The sequence below is a fragment of the Cyanistes caeruleus genome, chromosome 3 (assembly GCF_971803275.1).
Source record: "Cyanistes caeruleus chromosome 3, bCyaCae1.hap1.1, whole genome shotgun sequence".
Lineage (NCBI taxonomy): Eukaryota > Metazoa > Chordata > Aves > Passeriformes > Paridae > Cyanistes > Cyanistes caeruleus.
Window position 1 is genome coordinate 78,191,951 of NC_141703.1, and position 23,589 is coordinate 78,215,539.

Sequence of the window (23,589 nt, forward strand, 5' to 3'; positions counted from 1 at the left end):
AGTGCCAAGTCCAGGGGGACGGTCACTGCCCTGCTCCTGCTGGCCACACCACTGCTGATCCAGGCCAGGATGCCATCGGCCTTCTTGGCCACCTGGGCACACCCTGCATCATGTTCAGCTGCTATAGACCAGCACTCACAGGACCTTTTCTGCTGAGAAGTCTTCCAGACATTCTGCCTGCAGCCTTTACCATTGCATGGGGTTATTGTGAACCAAGTGCAGGACCCAGAAAGACTTGACCCTCTTTTGCTTATAGGAAAAACTAGCCTGCTCTATCTTTGCTCAAAAATCACAATAAATTACTTCTAACTGTGAGTTAGATTAGCTTGGCCAAGGAAACTCTGAAAAGCACTTAGCTGTCTGGCAGCAGGAATAAGCTTGCCAGAGAGCCCATGCTGCAGACATGCCCATGAGGAACACAAGAAGATGTAGGAGGAAGCATTCATTGCAAAACTCAGTAAAGGCATGGAGAAACAAGGGGTGTGTTTCAGAGATGCTGGTTCCTTGTCCCTGAGCACAGAGGCACTGTATCAGCATTCAGTGCAAGATACTCTCCACTGAGCCCCTGCAGTTTGTCTGGTGTACTCAGGCTAATGAAGGACTCTGCAATGAAGACACAGACCCACTGTACAGGAATGCCTGATTATAACCATTTATCTATATGCACAGTTAATGTAACGTGTAACTTTCTGACACTTTGCATTGCCTTCATGAAAGGCCAAACCACCATGGGCCATTTTGGTTTTTTTCTTGGTAGCTCTAGTGGTCAAAGACAGCAGTGATTGTGGGAGCACATTTTGGCATGTTAATGGGCAGATTTTAATATTTATAGTCTCCTTCTCTTCTCCCCATTTACTCAAGCAGAAGTTGACCGTGATGTTGTCCTGTACAGCTCCACCTGCTCACACTGAGTGAAGGAGGAAAGCACTTTCACAGCTGCTTTGTATGTGAGTCAGTGATAGAACCAAAATTAGAAGCATCTGTCCAGACTAGATCTCAGTCCATTTCCTGTGCTTCAGAGGCAAAAGTGATGAAAAACATAAAATAACATGCAACTAAAAAAAAAAAAAAAAAAATCACATGCATTGGTGATTATAAAGATCCGGTAATTCATTCTCAATTTCCCTTATTGCCAATAGAAGGTTAGCCAAAAATTGACAATCTCTTCGAATAATTGTTTTGTGTGAGTCCTACAGTGCACTTTCCTGCCAGATGAATGAAATCTTTGGGATTTGTGTAAGAAAAATTTCAGTTGTCTTACAGGCATCTGCTAAAGAGGTCTAACCTGGCACATACACAACTCCAATATACATTTCTATCAGGTTCCCTGGCATGGATGGCCCTTAGCATAGCCTTGTACAACCCTGATGACTCTATTAACTTAAACAGAGTTGCACCAATGTAAAGTAACATTGTATTCTATATTATGAAGATTATTTGGTGTCTCCAGAAAACAACTCATACTCTCCTAGTTTGAAGTATGAATCACTGGATTACCCATGACATTTAAAAGTACCTTTAATGTATAAGCTTCTGAAGAAACTCCTAAAGACTGACTATTACTGAAAAGCTTTTGTTGAAGTCCTAAAATACCTTCAATGATGCTGACTATCCACATGGCAGTGAATTTGCTTCTCTAGAAAAGACTGTTTGGAGAATTATAAAATTCTGTGAGCAACCTATTACCTATCTCTCTGCCTGCTGCTCTGCCCATCCCCGGGTCATTAAAGCCTCTGCTCAATGGTGAGTATGCATATTTGATTTATACACCTTCCCAGAAAAGTAATCCAGCCTGAATTCTCAGCTACGCTGAGTCCCCAAGGTCTCTCTCCATGCCTTCAGCCTCCTTGTGCAGGGCAGAGCATCTCACTGTCTGTTATTTTGGCTGACTGGTGCCTGCAAGTGCCACAAAACCAGAATCACTTCATGTACATACCCACACGGTCTGGCTGCATTAGTGCTGTCCCTGATAAATGAGGAAACAAGGCCAGCCCATCCCGTGTTGTCCCTCTCAAGTCAATGGTGTTTCCTTGAAAATGAACCCCATGCATGTCATAGTGACTGCCCAGCCCAATGAGGTGCCAGGAGACCTTGTCATTCTTGCACATGGTCAGGCCTGGCAGATTGCCATACAGGTAGCCGTTGACAGCTGGAAGAGAAGGAAAAATCCTGGTTAGCGGCAGGTCCACAGAAATGCATCACAGAGCCTCCTGCCATCTACCTGGCCAGAGACTCACGACTCAGCAAGTCACTAAAGGGGCATTTTGTGAAGCAAAGGTAGCATTGGAGGACACCAAATTAACATCTAAGTGCTATTCCTATGAACTCAGAACTTCTACTCTTTGGTTTCAGCCTGTAAAATCTTGTAATAGCCTTTTGCAGTGATGTAGCACTCCTCCTCCGAGCTCCTCATTGTACCTCCCAGACACCAGCCAAGTGTAGAAATTTGGTACCTCCTTTCAGCCTGAAGTGTAGACAACCAGGTCATTAAAGCTATGGAGGGGGCCATAACGAGTCTGAGTTACAAATTCAGTTCTGGTGGAGCTTTTTTAATGTGATTTTGACCTCTGATTTCCACCTTTACTTCCTAAATGTGTATCTTTCTTTTACAAGGGTATTATGAGGCTAAACTTCTTAATCCTCAAATTTTCTCTGTGATCAATGTGTGAAAGATGACGTGAAAAATAACATAAAAGATCAAAACTTCAGTTTGAGATCCATTTCATAGCAGAAGAATAAAATAAGTCCAGAAAGCCTCAGAGCTCTCTAACAATATATATCTAAAGCAAAGATAGGTTATGTTATTTGCTCAAGTCTGTAATCCCAGGGATACCTTGGAGGAGATCCATGCTGAAGTCAGATACTTGCATCCAGAAATGATGTTGTACAATATTTTTGGCCATTCCCCTAGTCTTTACGTCTCCTCCTCCAGAGGTGGTCACTGCCCTAGTGGGAGGTGGCAGAGCAGGGTAGGTAGACTTTACTGACTGAGTCAGTGCCAAGGGTAGCAGTGAAATTTAAAACACTAGTGAACATTGACTTCTTCTGCAGCTGATGCCTATCTCTGGCACTGTGCCCTTTTATAGAACTAAGTATTGTATCTAAAACCAATGCTCTGTTCCCTTTTTCCAGATGTAGTTGGTAGATGGATGCATTCATTGCCACAGTGACTGGGGTTTTAACGTGTACTCCAAGGGCACCAGGAGCTGGCCATAAGCTGACTGACAGCTTTACATCTCACTCTCCAGTGCAGTGCAGAGGGATCTGAAGGATGATAAAACCTGCCAACTTATCTTCCTAACATGACTGAATAAAAGGTATCATTAATAGATATTAGATATTTTATACCATGCATTTTGTTGGATTCCATGAAATCAGCATCATTTTCATCTACTTTTGAAGGGTCTCCAGTAAATGCTTCAATATTCTTTTTCAGATACCAGCTGTCATTCTCATCAAAAATTGAAAAGAGGAGGTAAAATTCTCTGTCTATTCCTTTCTGTAGACAAGAAGGAAAACAAGACATTAAAAAAAAAAAAAAGTCTATTCAATAAAAATGAATAGGTTTTTATAACAAAGCTTTCTTTTCCCTGAAGCCACATTCTTACCAAGTCTGCATAGAGACTGTAATCGGCACCTTTCCATCAGCCAGAAGGATAAATAAAGTGTCCATTATGTGGTGTGAAAAGCTATTATTAACGTGGAAAAGACAGAAAAGCTAAGGAAGAGCCAGGATATTAGGAAATGATGATTTTGTCTTCTTAACCATTCCCTTAGATCAGCTTTTACCCCAAGGAGTGGCATTTATTTAACCTCTGTAAACTGAGCTGGGAACTGGGCAAATTGCCTGTGTGGGGACTCCCAGTGCACCACCCTGCTCTTAGGGACAGGCAGATATTCACGCTGGGCACCTGTGTCCCGTCGTGATTCAGGGTGTTCTTCCGACAGACCAGCAAAGGTCCCACGAGGCCAGAGTTGGTGTCCTTGACAGCATCGGTGGCTGAATAGTACAGGTAGGTCAGGCACGGGGGGTCACTCTCTGTTGGACCTCCGTTTTCAGGCACCCTCCATTTGTACGTGAAGGTTTCACCTGGCTTGACATGGGCTCCTGGCTTCAGGTAGCCTGTAGAGAGAAAATTGAGATGCACCAAGATTACAGGAAAGCTTTGTCTTCTGGCTACAAGAGTTGGATAGAAGTCAGGCATAGCCACTGATTTCTGTGGAGAAGCTCCCTCTTCCCACCACAGCTCGAGCTCCATCCAGTAGCTTGGGCAGTTATGCCATGGGAATGTCTCACCTGAGTCCCGTGCCATGAGGACAGCCAAGCCCATTCCCCACGGAACAAGTTGAGCTGCTCCACTCAGACACCTTCCAATGCTACATTGGATTATCTGGGTTCAGTCAGACAAGACATGCAGAGCTCATCCTGGTGCTTAAATGGCTTTCTCTAATGTTTGTAGCTTACCTGCCCTATCATGGAATTTATCTGTGGCACAAACTCAGACTCTGCTTCTCATTAAGTGCCAACACATCAATTACATTAGTGAGTGGAGCTGGAGCTGTGGCTCTTTAGAAATTCAAAACAAATCTGATCCTGGTAATTGTTTCTTTTTTATTTTGTAGCGATGCACAGGAGCCTTTGTCAGCATCTCCAGAGAGTGGATGATATTGTTCTTTGTTGGAGACTACTTTTAAAGGATTTGGGCCATTGTCTCCTGCCATTCAAAGGGTGGATTTAGATTTTCTTTGACACTTAAGCATCCACTGTCTATATTTTCCCAGCACAGTCAGTCTCTAGTACTCCAAGGAAATCTTAGAAGCTTAGACACAAGTGCAAATAGCTGTATTACATCTCAGCACAGCTATTTGCTGTAAACTGCAATAGAAAGTGGAGTATCCAATACTACTGGATTCATCCTGCAACAGTCCTCAATGAGGCAAACCTTGACTTTGAAGTCAAAAGCCCCCTGAGACTGACAAGTGTCAAATGCAACATTCAAGGGTATTTCTTGAGAGCACAGAAAAAAACATATATCTGCAGACATCTCTAGATTTAAGTATTTTTATTTAAAGTATTTTCACATGAGTAAGCTGCACTTAAACAGTCCACAACCTCTGAAAAATTATTTACCCTCAGCATAAACCTACAGCCTCTGAATGCATACCCACAGGATTTCTGGATGTATGCACTTGTAGATAGATGAAATAGAAATCCATGGCACAGGAATTAAAAGGAGAGAAGAAGGGGCAGAAAGATTATTGATGGATCTGGAGTCAGGTTTCTCTCCAAAGACCCAGAGATGTGCTAGCTCACATGGCTGCTGAATTGTGGGTTTTGGGTTGATTTTGCTACACACTAAAGGGTGCAGTGCTGAAGGGCACTATTACCAGGGTCTGTTAAATGAAAGCACAACAGCTCTGCAAGCAGGAAGCTGCACTTCCATTGGAGAACTATCTCTGACATGGGTGGCATTAGGATATGTGCAGATAACTTCGAGGCTGAGCTCAAGCAAGCTGTTTTTTTGTGTTCTGCCTCCTGGCGAATTTGTTGAGTTGCAAGGTCAGCAACAAGAGACAACAATTTAATAAAGCCTTTTGCATTGATTTTATTGTATGATGAGTTTCACATATTGACCTAATTCTCTCTCAGCACAATTTTCAAAAGAGGAATTATATCCCATGAGTTTCTTTTGATGTGTTGTAGTGGAAATAAAACAGTTTAGGCAACAAGAAAACTACATTTCTTTTCAGGGCTGAAAATGCAGCAAAAACCTTTTTGGAGACCACAGCATTATCTCTGTAGATGTTATGAATGAGATTCATCTCACTGCAATTGGGCCATCTCAAGTTTAGTCCCTAACTCAAACTCTAGACTTTTGTGGTTTGTGGAGACAGAATTACATCTCCAGAGGGTTGTCTTGTCACTGACTGTAAAAGGTGCCTACCAATTCAACATGATATTTAACATTAAACTTAGATGATAAGATGTTGTTCTTGCATGAAATGAGAGGAAGAATTTCATAAATGGTCCATTTCAGCATTTATGTATTTATGAGAATTAATAAGGATTATCACTGTTTCATGTTCCAAGGCAATCAGATAAAAACTGCCTTTGAAACTGACCTGACAGTAAAGTAAGGGCAATGCCCAGCCTGGATTAGAGAATTGGGAGTGATGCAGCTGAGACCATGTGTACAGATACAGCCAAAGACTCAGCAGGGTCATCATGCCAGATCCTAAGAGTCATAACTCTGGAGTGTGTCCAGAGGAGATACACTCCCTGCAATGGTGTAATATTAGATTAGAACTCATAGAAATTGAATTGTGCTCGTGACATTTGTTCAACACAGACCTCAGCTAGTTTGAGATACCTTGTCTGGCACATATCCAAGGAGAAGAACCATCACGTTTGCAGACTGAGGAGTCCCATTGATTGTGACATGAAACGTAGATACAAACTAATCAAATCATCCTTTCTGTGCCTTAGCATCCACAAAAGGGCAAAGCTGCAGAGCTCAGCAGTAGATTTTTGGACTCAAGTATCGTGGATGTGACAATACAGTAGTGCAGCCAAAACTTACCATCTAAGTAGGGAGCGCCTTCCGACAGCTTGCTGAAGCTTACACCATGGGCCATGATGCTATAGCTTCTTCTGGCTTTGTTGGCAAAAGTAACCAGCACAGTATCTCCCACTTCAGCTTTTATAACAGGGCCTTAAAACACAGAGGAAGGACACATGAGAAGGACTGCTCTCAAACATACTTACACCAAAAGAAGAGAGAGCTGCGTGCGCTAAATTCCCCTCTCAGTCCTACATTCCACAGATGGTTCTACATTCAAACCTGATGTAATGACAGGAGGGGAAAATATTCACTGTACCAAGTATTCCCAGGTGCTTCATGTCCTCTGACCAAGTCTTCTTACTGAACGTTGCGTCAGTATATCCCACATAGCGAACTTTCCAGTATTGCCCTCCTATTCTGTCAGTCCCTTGTGTGAAATATGTTGCAGATTCGCTGTGGAATTAGCAAATCGGACTGGTTAAATAATAGAAGGTTCAAGCAGAACCTTCATTTCAGATAAAGTTATTACTCCAGGCACAGGAGAAATGACCCCCCCCCAAAGTTACTAATCTGTATACATTTTTCTAGCACAACAAGAAAGATATTATTGGTTTAAATTAGCCAACAAATGAGAATTCATTGTACATTAGAATTTTATGTTTAATATGTTTAATCCTGATTTATTTAGGGAGATATCTGTATCAACTTACCTCAGGGCAAGAACTGTGCACAATGTGTGTCTAATCCTTGCTGCCTTTTCTGAGAGACACTATAATGCAATTTGTCTCCACCAGTAATATCATGGGGGGAAATTCTGCTGTTGTGGCACCTCTGAACTGCACTGATTGTAAGTGTGAAAGCTGCATGAAGAGTCTCAAAGAAGGATCATTAACTGTGTTGAACTTGGCACGCCTCACTCTCCCCATGGATTTAATGGAGTAAGGTAAGTGCTTCCAGAAGGCACCTTGAAGCGTCGCACTAATGCATCTAGCTTCCTGACATGGCTGTTTAAATCCATTCCTCCCTGCTCCTTTCAATTAAAATTAATGACAGTGCAGGACCTAGCCCATGTGAATCACTGGGGCAGTGTCACACAGACTCCTGAAATTCAAGCACAATGGGAGTTGACAAGAAACCTTACCTGCCAGTGGCGTTCAAACCCTGCCCAGTGAATTTATCATAACCGTCAGGTCCATAATTCCAGACCACTTCTTCAGCAGCGATGTAATATCTTCTCTTATGGCTGATTGGTGAAGAGTGAGACAGGTTTTTTTGGCAGATCTGAACATCATATAGTGCCTCCATGCCACCTGGGAGGAGAAAGAGTCTGGAGACAGTCCCTGACCAGCTGCATGGTCAGCAATCTCATGGGTACAAATGCACATTCAAAACTCTCTGGGAGCTACATGGGTTGGAAACAATTACTACAGTAAATTTCTATGTTAAAATACATTTTCTGCTTACAATGGGCCAGATACCAACACCCTTTCTTTACAAGGTGGTACACTTTATGCAACAGGTGAAACCCACCGGCATCAATGACACTCTTTAGTGGACTTATTTACCCAGTTTCTTAATCTGCATAAGGATGGTAGAATGATTTTGGAGGTCAGAGTATCTCCAGATATCTGCAAAATAGCATCATCTCCCCCTGACTTCCACTGAAATCCTGACTGGTTATTTCTGCTGAAGGAATTTGTTGCTTGCCAGAATCCAGTCTGTTTTGCCTGATGCAAATCCCACCAGAATCTATGTGTAAAAATTCTCCCAACTCATCTCTGCTATGATAATTACACATTGCCTGCCATGACACCTAATTTACGATACATGCTTTTGGGATCTTGCACCACACAAGTATCATAACATCACCATAACATCACCAGTACCATAACATCACCATCAAATTTCTTCACATAATGGTTTCTGAAAACTCTGCCAAGTTTTTCCTCATTTCCATAAAGCAAAAAGCTATGAAGTGTTCATGATTTTTTTTTATGTGTAAGTACTTATCTACAACAAAAAAAAATGTGCTGAAAAATTGGTGTTGAAAGCTCCTCTCATTGCTCATCAAAATCTTGGGTTTACCTAGGAATTATGATGACAGTGCTGAGTCTAGCAAGTCTTCCTCACATGAGTTACATGGCCAAGTCATTCATGCTAGCTGAAGATTTGGCCCAACACGTGTCATTTCTGGTGACTAAACTCATAATCATGATGTTTATCTGGTGAAACAGTTGCAAATTGTCCCAAGATCACCAAAAAAAGTGTCAAATCCTGTTTTCCCTGGAAACATCCCCCAGTTTTCTCTTCCAAACATAACAGAGGCTGATGAGGGAGATCTGCAGCAGCGTACCTCGTAAGTGCTCGTTGACCTGGCACGTTATCAGCCACCTCCCGGGGCTGCCAGGAGTCATCTCGGCCGTGATGAACGTGGCAGGGAAGAGACCGATGACATCCGCTCTCTGGTCTCTGCTAGTGAACGTGTGGCCGTAGAAATAAGCAGCGTGGATATCTATCTCGCTTCCCATGCCAAACAAGTGCCAGGACATGGAGGTGTCAGCACACATCTCCAAGCCGGGGAGATTGCCGTATATATAACCGTTAATAGCTAAAAACAAAAGTATGAGACTTTATGAGAGGTGAAAGAAAAGCGCCTCTGGTCCCATTTCTAAGGGTGATCCTTTCCTGGCCCAGCAAAGAAACTGCCTGAATGCACACACTGAATAAGGCCCTTACAGGCTTCATGATGCAGAGTAACATTTTGAACATATGAATTACTGCTCTGGATGATCAAATGTCCCAAATTCTCTGTCTGTGTCTGTGAAAAACATCCTAGATAATATCAAGATGTTGCAAAGGCCAAGTCATCACCAAAAAGGCCTGATAATAGAGTTAACTTGTTCTGCAGCTATTTATTATGGCTGAAATCTATTTTCTCTTGTCCTAGGTCATAAATATACCATTATATGCCAGACTCAAGCAATTTAGGTATGAAAATTATATCAGCCAAATCAGTGAAATCGGCTTTGTCTTCCTCAGCTTCCACATCTGATAATTATCAGGATGCTTGGAGAATGAGACTCATATTTTGCAAAATATTTTATTTCCTAGGCTCCCTGGAACAAAGAAAATATACAGAAATATCTAGAATTAACTTCTTACGTCAAATGTCCAAATAACACAAAGTGCCATTGCCAATATATCTCTGAAAGGCCGGAGTGGTTGTACCAGCCAGCCCACCATCCATAGGCTTTTTGAGAATTCTTTCAATACACACATCTCAAATTGCTCTGCAGCTTTCTTTTCTCTTTTCACAGCTGGGCAAAAAAAAACCCAACAGCTTAAATCCATTGCATAAGATAAAATGCTAAACAAAAGTCAGTGTTGGGCATGAAATCCAAATCTCCTTTCTGCAAGTGTCATGCTGTTTTTAGGGAGAGGTTTTTATCAACACAATACTTCAGCATTCTAACCCATTCCTTGCTGACACAGATAAAGGAGAGACATCACAGGAGACAGAAAGTCCTACTGAACTGAAAGGAGCCTGGTCACTCCTGTAGATCACCATTTACTCAAAAGTCCTTCTCACCATGCATTCGGTTGCTGGTCTGGAAACCTTCATCCTCTTTGTCAACTGTGTCTGGTTCTAAGCAGAAGATGTTTATATTCTCATCGAGGTACCAGCTGAAGTTTTCATCTACAATGCTAAACATCAGGGCAAAAGCATTAGCAGCACCAGTCCCTTCTATTGTGGTCTCATCTGCAGTTCCTAAATTGCAAACGAAAAGGAAAGTGATAAAAAAAGCCTGGGACTGGATTGAATTTAAAAATTACAGTAAGTCCTTGGCACACTTGAGGAAATAGAGTTCTTTGCCCACAGTCTGCAGGGCAGGATGAATTTCACCTAATTTTGCCCTTCTAAAGGCATTTTGACCCCTCTCCAACAGACTTTGAACAGATGAGTGACTCCAGAAGACTAAAGCTAAGCTAAATCAAACTGTTATTTCAGTACCATTTTGGTCTGACATGAGCACAACCACCTGACAATATTGGTTGTACCATTTCCCCACTCTCTGGCCCATTGCCCAACCCCGTCCCTTAGTGTTAGTTAGCACCTGTGTTCCTGCACAGTGAGCAGGTCATGAGCTGGATTTATCCAGAAACCAGTGTCTAGTGTTTTTAAGGAATTAAGGAGTGATGAGTGGTAGCCTGCATTTCTGCTGCACTGAAGTGAACGCTGAACCATAGCCCCAGAGTGGCCCTCTAAATGTGGCTCACTCTACACAGACTGACAAGGAATCCATGAGAGTTATCTAGGGCTAGATACTTAAATTTAAAAAGGCTGAAGGCAGGATGAACAGTTTATTCCAGCCAAGTTCAATATCTTTATCCCAGTATCTATTTGGGGAGCTGAGACTGAAGGACTGGTGATACTGAGTGGTCTGTTATTATCCACTGGCAGGTGTAGACTTCATTCCAAACAGTCTGTCTCTAATCCCATGAAAACCTTCACTTCCTCTGCCTTCTACAGGAGGAAGCTCAGAGCCTTGCTCTCAGTCCTGTGCCCACTACCAGCGGCTGGAGGACTGGAGCAGTAACATCATGTAGATATCCACCTTCATGAATTCAAGGCCAAACATGCAGATAATCTGGCCTTTCAGGCTAGGATTGTTTGGAATATGCTGTCTTCCAGCTTCATGTGTTGTCTTGTAGTTATCAGCTCACTGCCACATGTCCAGTTTTGTGGATTTCAAAGGCTCTCAAGGAGCATGTAATCTGAGACATTTCAATTGTGCAAATTAAGCTGGAAACCAGGCCTGTCTTTTCCACATTAAAGTCTTTCTCTTCTTCATATATAGAACCTACTTCACTTAGAAGTAGTGTATATGAAATCAGGGCTGATTTTGTACTCTGTGAGTTGCTGAAAAGAGGTGGCAGAGTTACATGTGCCCAGGGGGAGAGGCGGCAATGACTCAGCTGATAAAGAGGAGAGGGCTGGTTCATGATGGCTCCAGCACAACATTGGCAGGCTATAAAACACACAGGACAGGCTGTTCAGGGCACATCCCCATACGGCTGTGAGATATAACTTGTAAACAAAAATGAATACATACGCTCAATGCAGAAAAAATTACAAAATTGGGCTTTCAAATATTTAAATGCTAATGCTAAATTCACCCACCCAGCTCTAATTTGATTTTCTGATCAATAGGTCCTCTGTTCATCCTGAAACCTCCCCAGTTTGGGAACACTTATTTTTGGTCTTGGCCACGACGGGACAGTCACGGAGCATGCTGCAGTCCCTCCACCAGCCGAGGCAAATCTAGAGGGGAGCAGGAAGGGGGTTGTCCCAGAGCTACAATACCTACCCTGGGATGCTCCTGGAATGGCCCATCTATTCCTTGCCCCTTTTTATGGGCTATGTAGGGATAGACTCTAGACCATCATGTTTAAACCTGTAAGCAAAAATGACTGTTAAGATGCCAAGCTTGGCAGAGGGGCTTGCTCTATCAGTGTTTCTAGCTCAGTACCTTTTTTACACACCAGCAGAGGCCCAATTAAACCAGATGCAATATCTCTTGGTGTGTCAATGTGAGAATGGTAAATCCAAGTCAAGCAGTTTGAGTCTGCCAAAGTTGGGGAATAATCTTTCCTTACTGGCCATGTGTATGTGTAATTTCCACCGGGAACAACAAAGTCGTCCTCTTTGCTTTTACCGCCAGTTCCATCAGGATAAAGTGCTCCTAATACATAGAAAGGAAAAAGGAAGAATTTAGCCACCCCTTAGTTGTTTTTGTTAAATGAATGTGTAATTTATTCTGTTTTACCTTGTATTTACAAAATAATAACAGTACTCACAAATGCAGAATCACTGAGAAATTATAAAAAAACTCAGAATTTCTGTCAATCTGACCACAGATATAATGGGAGTTAAAATACATTTTTCATTGGTAGATAAAGCTTTAAAAATGCATTAAGAGGCTCTAATTTTTTCCTAGTCTCTTCACTCTTATCAGTCATCTGGAATTTTGTCATCTAATAGTGTGTATTTTATCACAGAAAACTGATGAGAAGAGTGACTGTAGGCACATCCACACAATCCTCTAACAAAAATACACATGTATAGGTCTGAGATTCTGAAAATTAGATCATGTCTGTTATGAGCCAAAAGAGAGGAAAACATTTAGTTGCAAGAACTCCATCTATTCAAATAGAATAGAGGTAGAAGGAAGAAGGGAAGATGTTTTGATGACTTATGAATCAGAAAAATAATTCAGGTAAAAAGACCCATCTAACCTGTTTCAGTACTGGATTTATCCCAGGTGTTGAAAGTTCGAAGCAAAAAGTTTTGAGATGAGGTTGTTCCTGGTTTTAGTCATCAGCTGCAATTACTGATGAGTTTATGAGAGGGTGATCTAAAGTCCTCTGATGTCAATAGCAATAAATACTTGGACAGACTTGTAGCCATGATATTAGTTTCTCCAGGGAAAAAGAGAGGAAAAGCCAAGCCAGATTTTACCTTCAGAGTCCTTGTCATAGAAGACCCCATGCGGGTGCACAGAGTATGGGCGGGAAGCAAAGTTTTTCAGATGGATGACAAAGACATCCTCTTCTTCTGCCTTCAGGACTGGGCCAAGGAACCCCAGCCATGCTGCTTTGGGGATCTCCTGGGAGTAAGTGTCATCTGTGAACTGCCTAAAAATGGCCTTTTTGTACACGCGTCCTATCCGGTTGGCTCCTCTTGTTGCATACACGCTTGCAAACCTAGCGTTGGGAAGGGGAAATTTGAGAGACAGTAAACCTGTCTTAAGAACTGGTCAAGTTAACTGGTGCTTGCAGTGCAGATAAATAGTTCCCTATTTATCTTTTATTTATTTTTATTTTATTTTGTTAGGGACACAAACTGTTGGAATTAAAGCTCAGGAGTACATCAGGACAGGCCTAGCAGGGCCCAAGCCCCTTTCTGTACAGTAACAACCATCCCAATTGCAGGTCCAGTCTTTAGCACAGTTGCTCCAAGCCTTCATTGAGGACCAGCCACTCAAGCCTCAAGCTGCTCAATTTTCTTACTCTTTTGAAGGTTTGGAATCTAACCTCTGAAAGCATGACTGTTCAGAAAGAAAATAAAACTAAATTAAGATTTTTCAAAAGCCAATAAGAGAGATTCTAATCAACCAGCTCGGCTCCCTGGAAGAGCAGCATTAAATGTGTTTTGCATGAAATGTATAACTTTCACATTCCAGAGTCTATGTTTATAGCAACTTCGAGTGATGAAGAACCCACCATATGGTCAGTGGTTAACATATTATAACTTTTAAATACCTGCTCCCTTCGAAGTCTAAATTGCATTTGCAGTCTAATATCATCCAGTTCCACTCCAATCACTGGTTCTCTCTCAGATCAAAGGAGCCACATACCATCAGAAACTTCTTTTCTATGCAAACACTTGCATAAGTTTTAATTAATTGACTAAATTGCCTCCTACCCTTCTGGACAAACCAAGCATACTAACATTCCTCATGCCACAAATCTTATCCAAAGGCCTCTTTTGAAAGCAAATATTTCTCTATCTCAGTTGCAGTCTGAACACAAGAACTCAGACAATAGGCAGGTAATATTTCAGCTAGGGCTGAGATGCTCCCAGTCAATATTCCTTACATAACTGGGAATCAGTTTTGCCCTTTTAACTATAGCATCATACTGATGACCCATGTTCATCCTATCTGTGATGATATAAAATCCATTTTTTAATTCTCTTCATGTTACAGCTGGTAAATATGATATGCAATCTTCACCCCTAATTAAACACTCAATGAAGACAGAAATTAAACACAACTACACGGCAAGCAGGGGATTTTATGACCAATTTCACCATAATTGACCATGAGCTTTTTCATCCCCTGAAGATTGTTTGAACTTTCACGCTTCCTAAAAAACTCATTAAAAAGTTGAACTAAATTTTCCTGAAGTATCACTGGCAGAAATAAAGCAATTTCATATTTATTGTGAGGTTTTTGAGTGGTCAGTTCACTTGCTTAACCAATTTTGTTTAGATTCTTTGGTGAAGTGCAAGCAAGTGGTGGATGTCACATAAGTTGAAAGGTATGATTTGCTTTAAGATTTTCACTGCAACATCTACTTCTCCCTCTACCCAAACCTTTCTATGATTCTGTGATTTCTGTGACACCATAACACAGCCTCCCCCACCTGTGGTCATTACACCTCCACAATCACTGCCTAAAACAGACCCCTGAAGTGATCCAGTTATAAAGGCCTCCAAAAAGTACACTTTTTCATTTGAAATGTGGGCTTTGTGAGAAGTCACAAGTTTTGGCAGCAATTAAACCATTGCCAATGACATTGCTGGGGCAGAAACAGTGGGAGAAGATGGTGGGGGAAGGGACAGAAGCTTCTCATTCTGCTTCTTCACAGAATAATGCATGCTGGATAAATATGCCCCAAAAGCAGGGTTAAGGAATGAGTTGTCATGAAATCTGAATTTTAAGTCAATTAGCAGTTCTGTAGTCTGTGCACATAGCAAGACCTGGCAATTCACATTCACCAAGGAGAAGATACCTCCTATTGCCTGGGGGAAGAGCTGCTACCAGAGTGTTTAGCACAGAGTAGGAGGTGGTGTCAGTAGGAGTGCAGTGTAAATGCACATGCTTCCTTACCTCATGGCAATGTATTCACATGGCTATGCCCTAACTGGAACTATGAATTGATTCTTTAAAATGGTTTATAAGAAATCTTCTCTAGAAAAATATCAAATCGATTTTTTCAGAAAGTCCCTATTTTCAGGAGATATTATTCATCATTTTTTTTTTGCCAATTTCACCAGTCACCAAATATTTTGGTGCAGTGGTACTCTGCTTTTGCCATGATGACAGTGTCTTTATGTCCAGAAAACATTGCACACTCTCTCATAACACCCCTGGGATACACTGTCTCTTCTGAAGGAGAATTGTACCACAGAAAAATGCACTTCTTAGTCAGGCTTTGTCAAATGCTTCACATGAGCCTAGGTCCTTTAAGTGCATAGATTGTGACCCTAAAATCCAGTTAGTTATCGAAGTTCAAGAAATTACCATGAGAAAACCCTCTAGGCTTAGGCACTGAGAAAGTCTCAGTGCCTAAAGCTGTGCCATAATATCTGGATCTGTGCTTGCCTCCTCCTTAAAGCCATCTAAAAGTCAGAAAAATAAGTCCTTTAGTGGCAGCTTTCTGAAAGGAGGACTATTCAAATGGGTGCAATGGGTATCAGCTGCAGCCAGTCACAGTGAAGGTGATGCTCTGCGTGTACAGAGATGCATTTTCAGCACATCCTTTCAGTTGCCCTCAGTACCTGAAACAGACAGAGTTGAAAACAACTCTGGTTGTTGTGAGTCCCATTCTAGGTGCCCAGGCTACCCTATTTCACCCAGGAGGATTTTGAGGGCCCACCTCAGCCTTCCCAAGTAGGTGGTAGCTCCGTGCCTCTTTACAAGTGTTGCTGTGCTTCACATTACAGTGCTTAAAGTCTTTTTGCAGAAGGAATATCCACACCTAATGCCAAAATGTTTCCCCTCTGTCATTCCTCTCTTGTCACAAGGAAACAAAGCTTCTCCCTGCCTCCTCATACTCTCCTGCTCACTTCAAACTGTTCATCCTCCTGGCGGCTTTGTGATGCTGCTGTCTGAACCTCTTCCATCTTTCTGATCTTTTGCAGATGTAAGAGCTACTCCTCTAAATTTTAACTATTTACCTCCAACTCAGTTGTCAGCCTGCACTTCAGGTGCATAAAGTCACGATGCTCAGACAGACTTTCTTCCGACACTAAAAGGGAATTCACCATCCTCTGGGGCAGTACCCATGCAAATTTCCTAAATTCCTTCCTTCATCTCCCGCAGTCAGGCCAGTCTTGAGGTTACATATAGAGATAAGCAGGTTTGCAAATTGGCATAAAAAGCCATGTTCCAACTAAGAAAGCCATGCAAATCCTGCCTTCTTTTCTGTGTCTGATTTAATTTTGGTGCTTGACCCCTCTCAGCACTCCAAAAAAAGCTGGAAATGTGCTTGAGTGGAACAGAGAATTATTAACAGGGAATTAACTCTAGTTCTTTAAAATAAGTGTAAGCATAATTATAGACATCCAGTTCCCTGCAATGACAACCAATACAAATCTTCCACAGAGAGAAAGAATAAAACAAGAGTGTCATGTAGATTCTACTTCAAGTCAAGACTAGACATGCAGACAATCTGTCATTTTCAGGTAGATCCATGTGTGAAGTGTAATTTCTACACGCATTTCTTCTATCACACAGAAGTGTTTTGCCATATTTTTAATGGTGTTTATGTTGCCTTTAATCTCAGGGCTACAACCCAACATGGTTATGTTTTCCAAGAAGTGCTTACATGAGCACTGTGAGCAGTAAGAAATGGGAAGACACCTTGTGCATGGCCAAGCAAACAGCTCTTCAGTAGCCTGGAGACAGATCCTCACAGACACAATTTCAAAGCCTCCTGAGTTTGTTTGCTGCTGTAATCACCACTGAGCAACAAAAAATAGCACTTAGAATAACTACTAGATGTGGAAGCCCAAATCTTCTCTTGTGGTTAACATTCCCTATAGCAATTGTACACTCCTGGGTGCAAATGTATGCAAATGCAAAATTTTTTTAGTGTCATTGTTTCCATTATAGTCCCATAGACTTTACACTCATAACCATTTAAACAACCATCTTTATGGGTTTATTCCCTAAAATCTGTAGATGGTGAAACCTTCCTTACTCTCCACCCTCTTTACATACTCTGTGTTTGGGTTTTTAACCTTTTTATTTCCTCAAAATTTCTGATTTTTCCTGTGGCTGAAGTAAGCCAGGACAGTGCCAGGACAGGGCTCCAGACTGCCACAATTATTTTAACCCCTGAGTCAGGTAACCTGTTCAAGGTAACCCTCCAAGAAACCATGACTCCCATGCCCAGCATGGTGTCTGTGCTTGAGGGATGGCCTGGGAAGGGGGACCAGTGGTGCCAACTCACCTTTCTAGATGGCCACAAAGCGTCAAACAACAAAGTTGAGTGTCCTCAAAAGACAGAGACGCAGAGCCCTCAAAGGATGTTTTTGGGCTTTTTCTGACCCACATGAGCCACAGAGGTCAATAAAATCCATAAAATCTTAGATGAGGCTCTGAGATGTCACCGGTGTGGTATGATGGCTTCCCTCCTACAATAAACTTGCCCCTGAAGTCAGTAACAAAGCTCCTCTCAGGCTTCATTAGAGACAGGATTTCACCTCAAATACCTTTTTGATGTTGACCCTTCCCAAAATGATCATGTCTGCTGTTGCAACTGGGTTATTTGGCCTCATAATGACTCAGCCATTAGTGTAGCACCTGTGACGACAGTTTCACGTCATTTCTCTGGGTGGGATCTCCTCACAGGCAAATTGCACAAACCGTGTTTGATGCTGTGGTAACAACAAACACCCGTTAGTGTTGGTGGGTGCAAGACTTGGCCCAGATAAATGTAGGATTGGTGGCCTCTAGAGAAGGGATGAGCTGCTACATCAGGCAAAACTTACAAACATCTACCGCCAGCAGAGCAAGATTTAAGCATCCATCATATAAAAAAGTATCAAGTTAATTTCAAGGGATTATCAGCTAAGGGTTGAGCTACAGTGTGGAAAGAGTTGATGTCAAACCACAACACCTAAGTATATTTTCCTCTTGAAAGACCATTTTCCACGTGACCATTAAAGAAAGCAGAAAACATCCAAGCTCACCCTCCTGCAGCAGCAATACCCATGCCCTAACTCACAAAATCTCACTGGGATCTGCAGCACATCCAGCAGCACTGGCACAGGTGCACTACATCAGGTGCACTGACCTTGCACCCTGTGTGTCTAGTCCAGCATGGTTTAACGATGTCAGCTCTTCCACCAGTTATGTCAGGTGGGAAGGGACGCTGACCACCTTCACAGCTCACCTATGCTCAGTGGCCATAATCTGGACCTGTGATTTCCAAAGCCCTGTGTGCTCCAGAAAATGCAAATTTAATTTCTGAAGGGAGAACAGAGAGTGAAATGTCTTGGTTTTATTCACAACACTCCAAATCATGAGAATTAGTAGAACAGCTTGGGGCCTTTAGCTTTCACAAGACAAAGGGCAGAGGTGAACAGCCTCATTAGTCTTTTTACTTTAAAAGTACTGATGTCCAGCAAGATACTTCTTCTGTACAAGCAGCAGGATGTCTCTGGAGCATTGCAGTAAGACAAGGCATAATAAAAATTATCATCCAAGCAGAATAGTTCTGCTAAGACAGGGCTCATTTGGGCTAATCAGCTCTGATGAGAGGCAGTCTTTTCTGCTGACACCCAGGCAGGTTCTGATGCAGCACTAGGATTCCTGACTCCAGAGGCAGCTCACTCAGCACCAGCACAGTGGGAACTGAGCAGCAAAGTCATGTCTGGTGCCAGAATCAGCTCACCTGGTTTCCAGCTCCATGCTTCAGCTACCAAAGCCTCCTTTAGCCTCTTTACTACTAAAAACTAAAGGTTAAGGAAGATACTATTACTTTGGCAAGCAACACTGAAAATCATCTCTTCAATCTATCTGATCTAGGTAATGTAACACTTTCCACTGCACACTTGCTAATTCAGGATTTTCATTAAGCATGAAGAATAAGTGGTTTTGATTATATCTCTGTGGGCTAGTTGCAATCAAAGGGAACATTCCTTTTTGTGTATGCACAAATTCCTCTAAAGATAATCAGCTTGTCTGCAGCCTCTTTATCTTCACTTGGCTTTCAATAAAGCTGGGATAGTGCCCCATCAGATGGGTGCTGTGAGGATGCTTCACGAGGTGAGAAGTGCTTGGCTCAGCCAGCCTGAGCGTTGCTGCTTGCAGAACAGAGCTGGCTCAAAAGGCATTCCTGTCCCTACATGGAAACTGATCCTTAAACTTTGCTTATGGAACTACTTTTTTATTATATCCTTAGGAACCAATTAATTAGCTGAAAAGTAGCCCATTATTATACTGCTTTAAATTTACATTAGAGATTATCCTAAAGAGCTGAATAGTCAAAATAGTTATTTCTGGTCCACTGTTTAACCCACGTGCTTATGCACTATTATTCCAGAATACAGCACTTTATCCTGGCTCAACTCAATATGGTTTAAAAATGGAGTAAAATAACAAAAATCACTTAATTATTCTGCATGTAGGGTGTTCATGGCAAACATCTCCCCAGCTTTGAATGTGTAGTCTAGATTAAAATCCTCTGTGGGTAAACCTTTTGTAATTAGCATTCTGTAATTATTACAATGCCGTGATGACTGAAGACATAAGGTATCTTTCATCCCTGTGTTGCCATTTAGTAAAAAAAAAAAAAAATGCATTTATGTCACAGACTTAAATGTGCTGCTTGATGTTCAAGGAGCACAAAGTGCAGACAGCATCAAAAGTACAATTTACAGAACAGATTCCAACCTCTCTGTGGTATCTCTCTATTGAGTATATCTCCCTTGAAGTGGATTTATAAGTAGCTGCTCTTCAGTTAAAGCAGAATTACTCTATATCGAGAGATCTTCTAGTTTAGTGAGTGCAGAAAGCTATCCTCTGCTATAAAGACTAGGAGAGTGAGAAATTCAGGTATTTGATATAAATTAAGAACAATTTTGCCAGCAAAGCTTGTTTTCACAGGCTGGGAACAAACTATTACCCTTAATTTTACCTGTAAAGGTAATAACTATTGACTTGGATGCCATCCGGGACCTCTAGGTATTAAAAGCTTAAGCATAAATTTGTGTTGAAATATAAAACTCTTTCTCATCTCCAGAGTGTGACAAAACAGATTCTTTAATGAAATTCATCTGAGAGTGATTCTGAAATTACTGACCACTAGAGACATGTCCAGACTTGCTTGGGATTTCCTGAGAAGTCAGAAAGCATATTTCCATTTCTAGTTTCTGGGATCTAGCAGCATCTAGCTCCCAGTGAGCCTCCAGACCTGGTACAGAGACCAGGACCTGCTCCCTTACAGCTCCCACTCCAACCCCAAGCCTAGACACTGAGGAAGGATCCCCAAAATACCTCTAGTGTGTCAAAAATACCAGTGAAAGGTTAAAAATATTCCCACACCATTTGAGCCCCATGGTGTAAGAAGCAATGGTTTTAAACAAAAAGAGGGTCAATTCAGATGTAAGAAAAATGTTTTTAAGAATGAAGGTAGTAAAACACCAGCACACATTGCCCAGAGAGGTGGTAAATGCCCCACCCCTGGAAGCATTCAAATTCAGCTTGGACGTGCCTCTGAGCAACCTGACCTAGTGGAAGATGAACATGGCAGGGGAGGAGAACGAGAGGGCTTTTAAAGGTCCCTTCCAACCCAAATCATTCTTTAGACAGGCACCAGGGATCAGAGCCATCTCCATCCAACATCCAGGCCAGCTCTCCTGCTGTGGGAGGAACACACAGCCAGGACACGAGAACAGACACCTGTTTTCACTGGCCAAGGCACGATTCATCACAGTGCTCACCTACGCTCCCCAGTTTCAGAGATCACCAGGAATTCTGTCTGACCATTCACTGTTGTGTATCTAAGTACTTATCTAAACACATTTCCAGAATGGAAGTCCTCACAGTTGTATAGATTCCATGGATACAGAGACTTGTATCTCATTCGTGGCTACTATACACATCTGAATTTCATAATAGCTTACGATGTTCCCTGAATTTTATCAGGGAAAATACTTAAAATGACATAATATGCCAGTAAACAGGGTTTTGTGTTTTACTGCAAAGAGTGTGCTTGGTTATAGCAAAGTTGCAGTTTGCTTTTTGATGCCAAGTCCCAGGGATACCTGTATCTCCATGAAATAGAGGCTGGGGATTTTGAGCCCATACCCGTATCAGTTCACCCTCCTCAAATACACACTATCACTTTGCTTAATCAACCACAATGGAAGAGAAATCAATCAAAGTCTACTCTTGCCTTGAAGCTGAATTCCCACCTAGGACAACATCATCAGAACAAAAGCAAAGAATGTCTTAAGACATTTGCAGCAAAACAACCACATTAACCAATTTTGTTTTGGAGTTGTTGGTACATCTCCAGCTTACCAAAGCCCCCAGTCACTTACTTGTCCTCTAAGAGGCTTTGCCCTGTGATCAGATTTTTCCCAGATGGTGCATAGTCCCAGTTCTCTTCCACGATCCCGAGATAGTAAGTTCTGGTCTTTGCTTCCACCAGTGCCCACAGCCAGAGGAACCCCAGGGCGCGGAGGCAGCGGCCGCACTGCGCGGGAGGCATTTGTGGTGCTGACTGCGAGGTTGGCACGGGCAGGCAGCAGCAGGGTGCACCACAAGGAGCTCACCCCTCCCTCCCTCCCAGCTCTCAACAAGTTATAAATAAGGAAGGGACAGCGCAAAGCTCCTCCTTTCCAGCAGGTTAGGACTGGGATAGGTAGAGAGCCAAGCTATGCAGAGCAGGGAGAAGGTTGCTGTCATGGCAGAACCTTTGCCAATCCTTTGGTTAGTGAGTAAATTACTCACTTACCTGTCCAGGCTAGAGCCAGTTGGTGGTTTTTAGAAGTTTGGATGCTCCTTAGTTCTCCTTTTTCAAGACTAGGTGATATGGCATATTAGGGCAGAGGAGGGGTTAGTGTTTTTGACATCTCTGTAAAAACCCTTTAATTTTTTTTTAATTTTAATTTCTTTATCATGTCTGAGATTTCTAAAAATAGCATCTTGTTGCCTTCTTTTACTTCTTTTTTTTATTATTATTTTTTAATGGTATAACACTAAGGTATAATCCAGCATTATCAGCAAGAGCAAAAGAATTGGCCAGTACCCCTCAGCATTTTCTGCTCTGTTTATTATTTCAATTGATTTGAATATATTCAGTTTTAGAGTGCCCAAAATGAAGTACCTTTTTACAAGCATCCCTGGAAATTAGAGCCCTTATAAAAGTCTTTACATTTGGACACCTAAGAATTGAGGCACATAAAGATCACCCTTTTATTAACCGTGGTAATTAACATGCCCACGTAGCTCTCTAGAAAATCACTCCCTCGCTTTATAGCTTAACCTCTTCTGAAAGGATATCTGTGCTACCATCTTGGCAAAGCCTAGTGTAAACATATGCTTGATAGGATAGGATAGAATATTTTAAACCACTTAGGAAGCATCCCCAAAAATATCATCAAGGTGACAAGATATTTTGCAAAATCATACTACCCTGTTCCTAATTTTTAAGTGACTACGGGTATAAAAAAAGTTGCGGTTCTGGAATACAGTTCTTGAGACTCATTACAAGCTTTAACAGTTGTGAAATCCCTCTTTCAGGTCCAGAGCTATCTGACCTTTTCCTTTGTAAGCTAATGGTTATCTATGACTAGAGGAGGCTTCAGAAATGGAGTTGGAAGTCACAGGTTTAATGCTGTCCACTGAGACACAGCTCAGTGATGTGAATGAGGTTCTATGTGGGAGTCAGCTGAGGTTCACCCTCTGGCACGTGGCAGTGATGGCTACATCTATGGTCAGCTGTGCTGAGCTCCCCTCTCCTCACTGGTGTGCAGGGGTCTCTGAAGTCACAGACAATAACTCAAAAAAACTGGTGCTGCTCACAGCAGCCCAGCTCCAGCCACCTGGACCTTGATAGGTCTCATCTAAATTAAGATACAAGGCACACAGACACGTGCACTATCCTGCTAAAGAAGCTTTTGGTGGTTATAGGCTGTGCTTTCCCTCTCTTTAGCTATGAGGACTGAATGCCCAGTATATGCGGGTTAAGGAAGTCAGACAAACTGCAAATGGTCAGCTTGACATGGTTATAAATCAAGAGTCCCTTGGTCCCCAAAATTCTCTCTGATACATGCTGATTTTTATATTTTCTTATGTCAGTTAATCAATAAACAACGAGAAAGAGGAGAGGTAATAGGACAACATGGGTGGTGTGCAACAGGACAATACAGGTGCTGTACAGAAATCCTGATCCTCAGAGGCAGCACCTACAGACTTCCTGATGTCCTTGGACACTTTGATGA

At 42.1% G+C, this 23,589-nt stretch overlaps 1 protein-coding gene and 1 long non-coding RNA gene across 2 annotated transcripts in view; one reads left to right on the plus strand and one right to left on the minus strand.

Moving 5' to 3' along the window:
• HEPHL1 (hephaestin like 1) overlaps window positions 1-21,854 on the minus strand; it is a 34,273-nt gene extending 12,419 nt beyond the window's left edge. Inside the window, exons 1-11 of the mRNA XM_023920819.2 lie at window positions 21,685-21,854; window positions 13,084-13,328; window positions 12,095-12,307; window positions 10,153-10,332; window positions 8,917-9,171; window positions 7,705-7,873; window positions 6,880-7,016; window positions 6,582-6,713; window positions 3,912-4,123; window positions 3,349-3,499; window positions 1,937-2,149 (exon numbers count right to left, since the gene is read on the minus strand). Coding sequence (XP_023776587.1) covers window positions 1,937-2,149; window positions 3,349-3,499; window positions 3,912-4,123; window positions 6,582-6,713; window positions 6,880-7,016; window positions 7,705-7,873; window positions 8,917-9,171; window positions 10,153-10,332; window positions 12,095-12,307; window positions 13,084-13,328; window positions 21,685-21,854 — 2,077 coding nt within the window. The remainder of the gene's footprint in view (window positions 1-1,936; window positions 2,150-3,348; window positions 3,500-3,911; window positions 4,124-6,581; window positions 6,714-6,879; window positions 7,017-7,704; window positions 7,874-8,916; window positions 9,172-10,152; window positions 10,333-12,094; window positions 12,308-13,083; window positions 13,329-21,684) is intronic.
• Window positions 2,116-3,507, plus strand: LOC111924598 (uncharacterized). The gene is made up of 3 exons (XR_002861735.2): window positions 2,116-2,277; window positions 3,133-3,317; window positions 3,437-3,507. It is a non-coding gene; the product is annotated as an uncharacterized LOC111924598 (long non-coding RNA).
• Window positions 21,855-23,589: the final 1,735 nt, after the last annotated feature.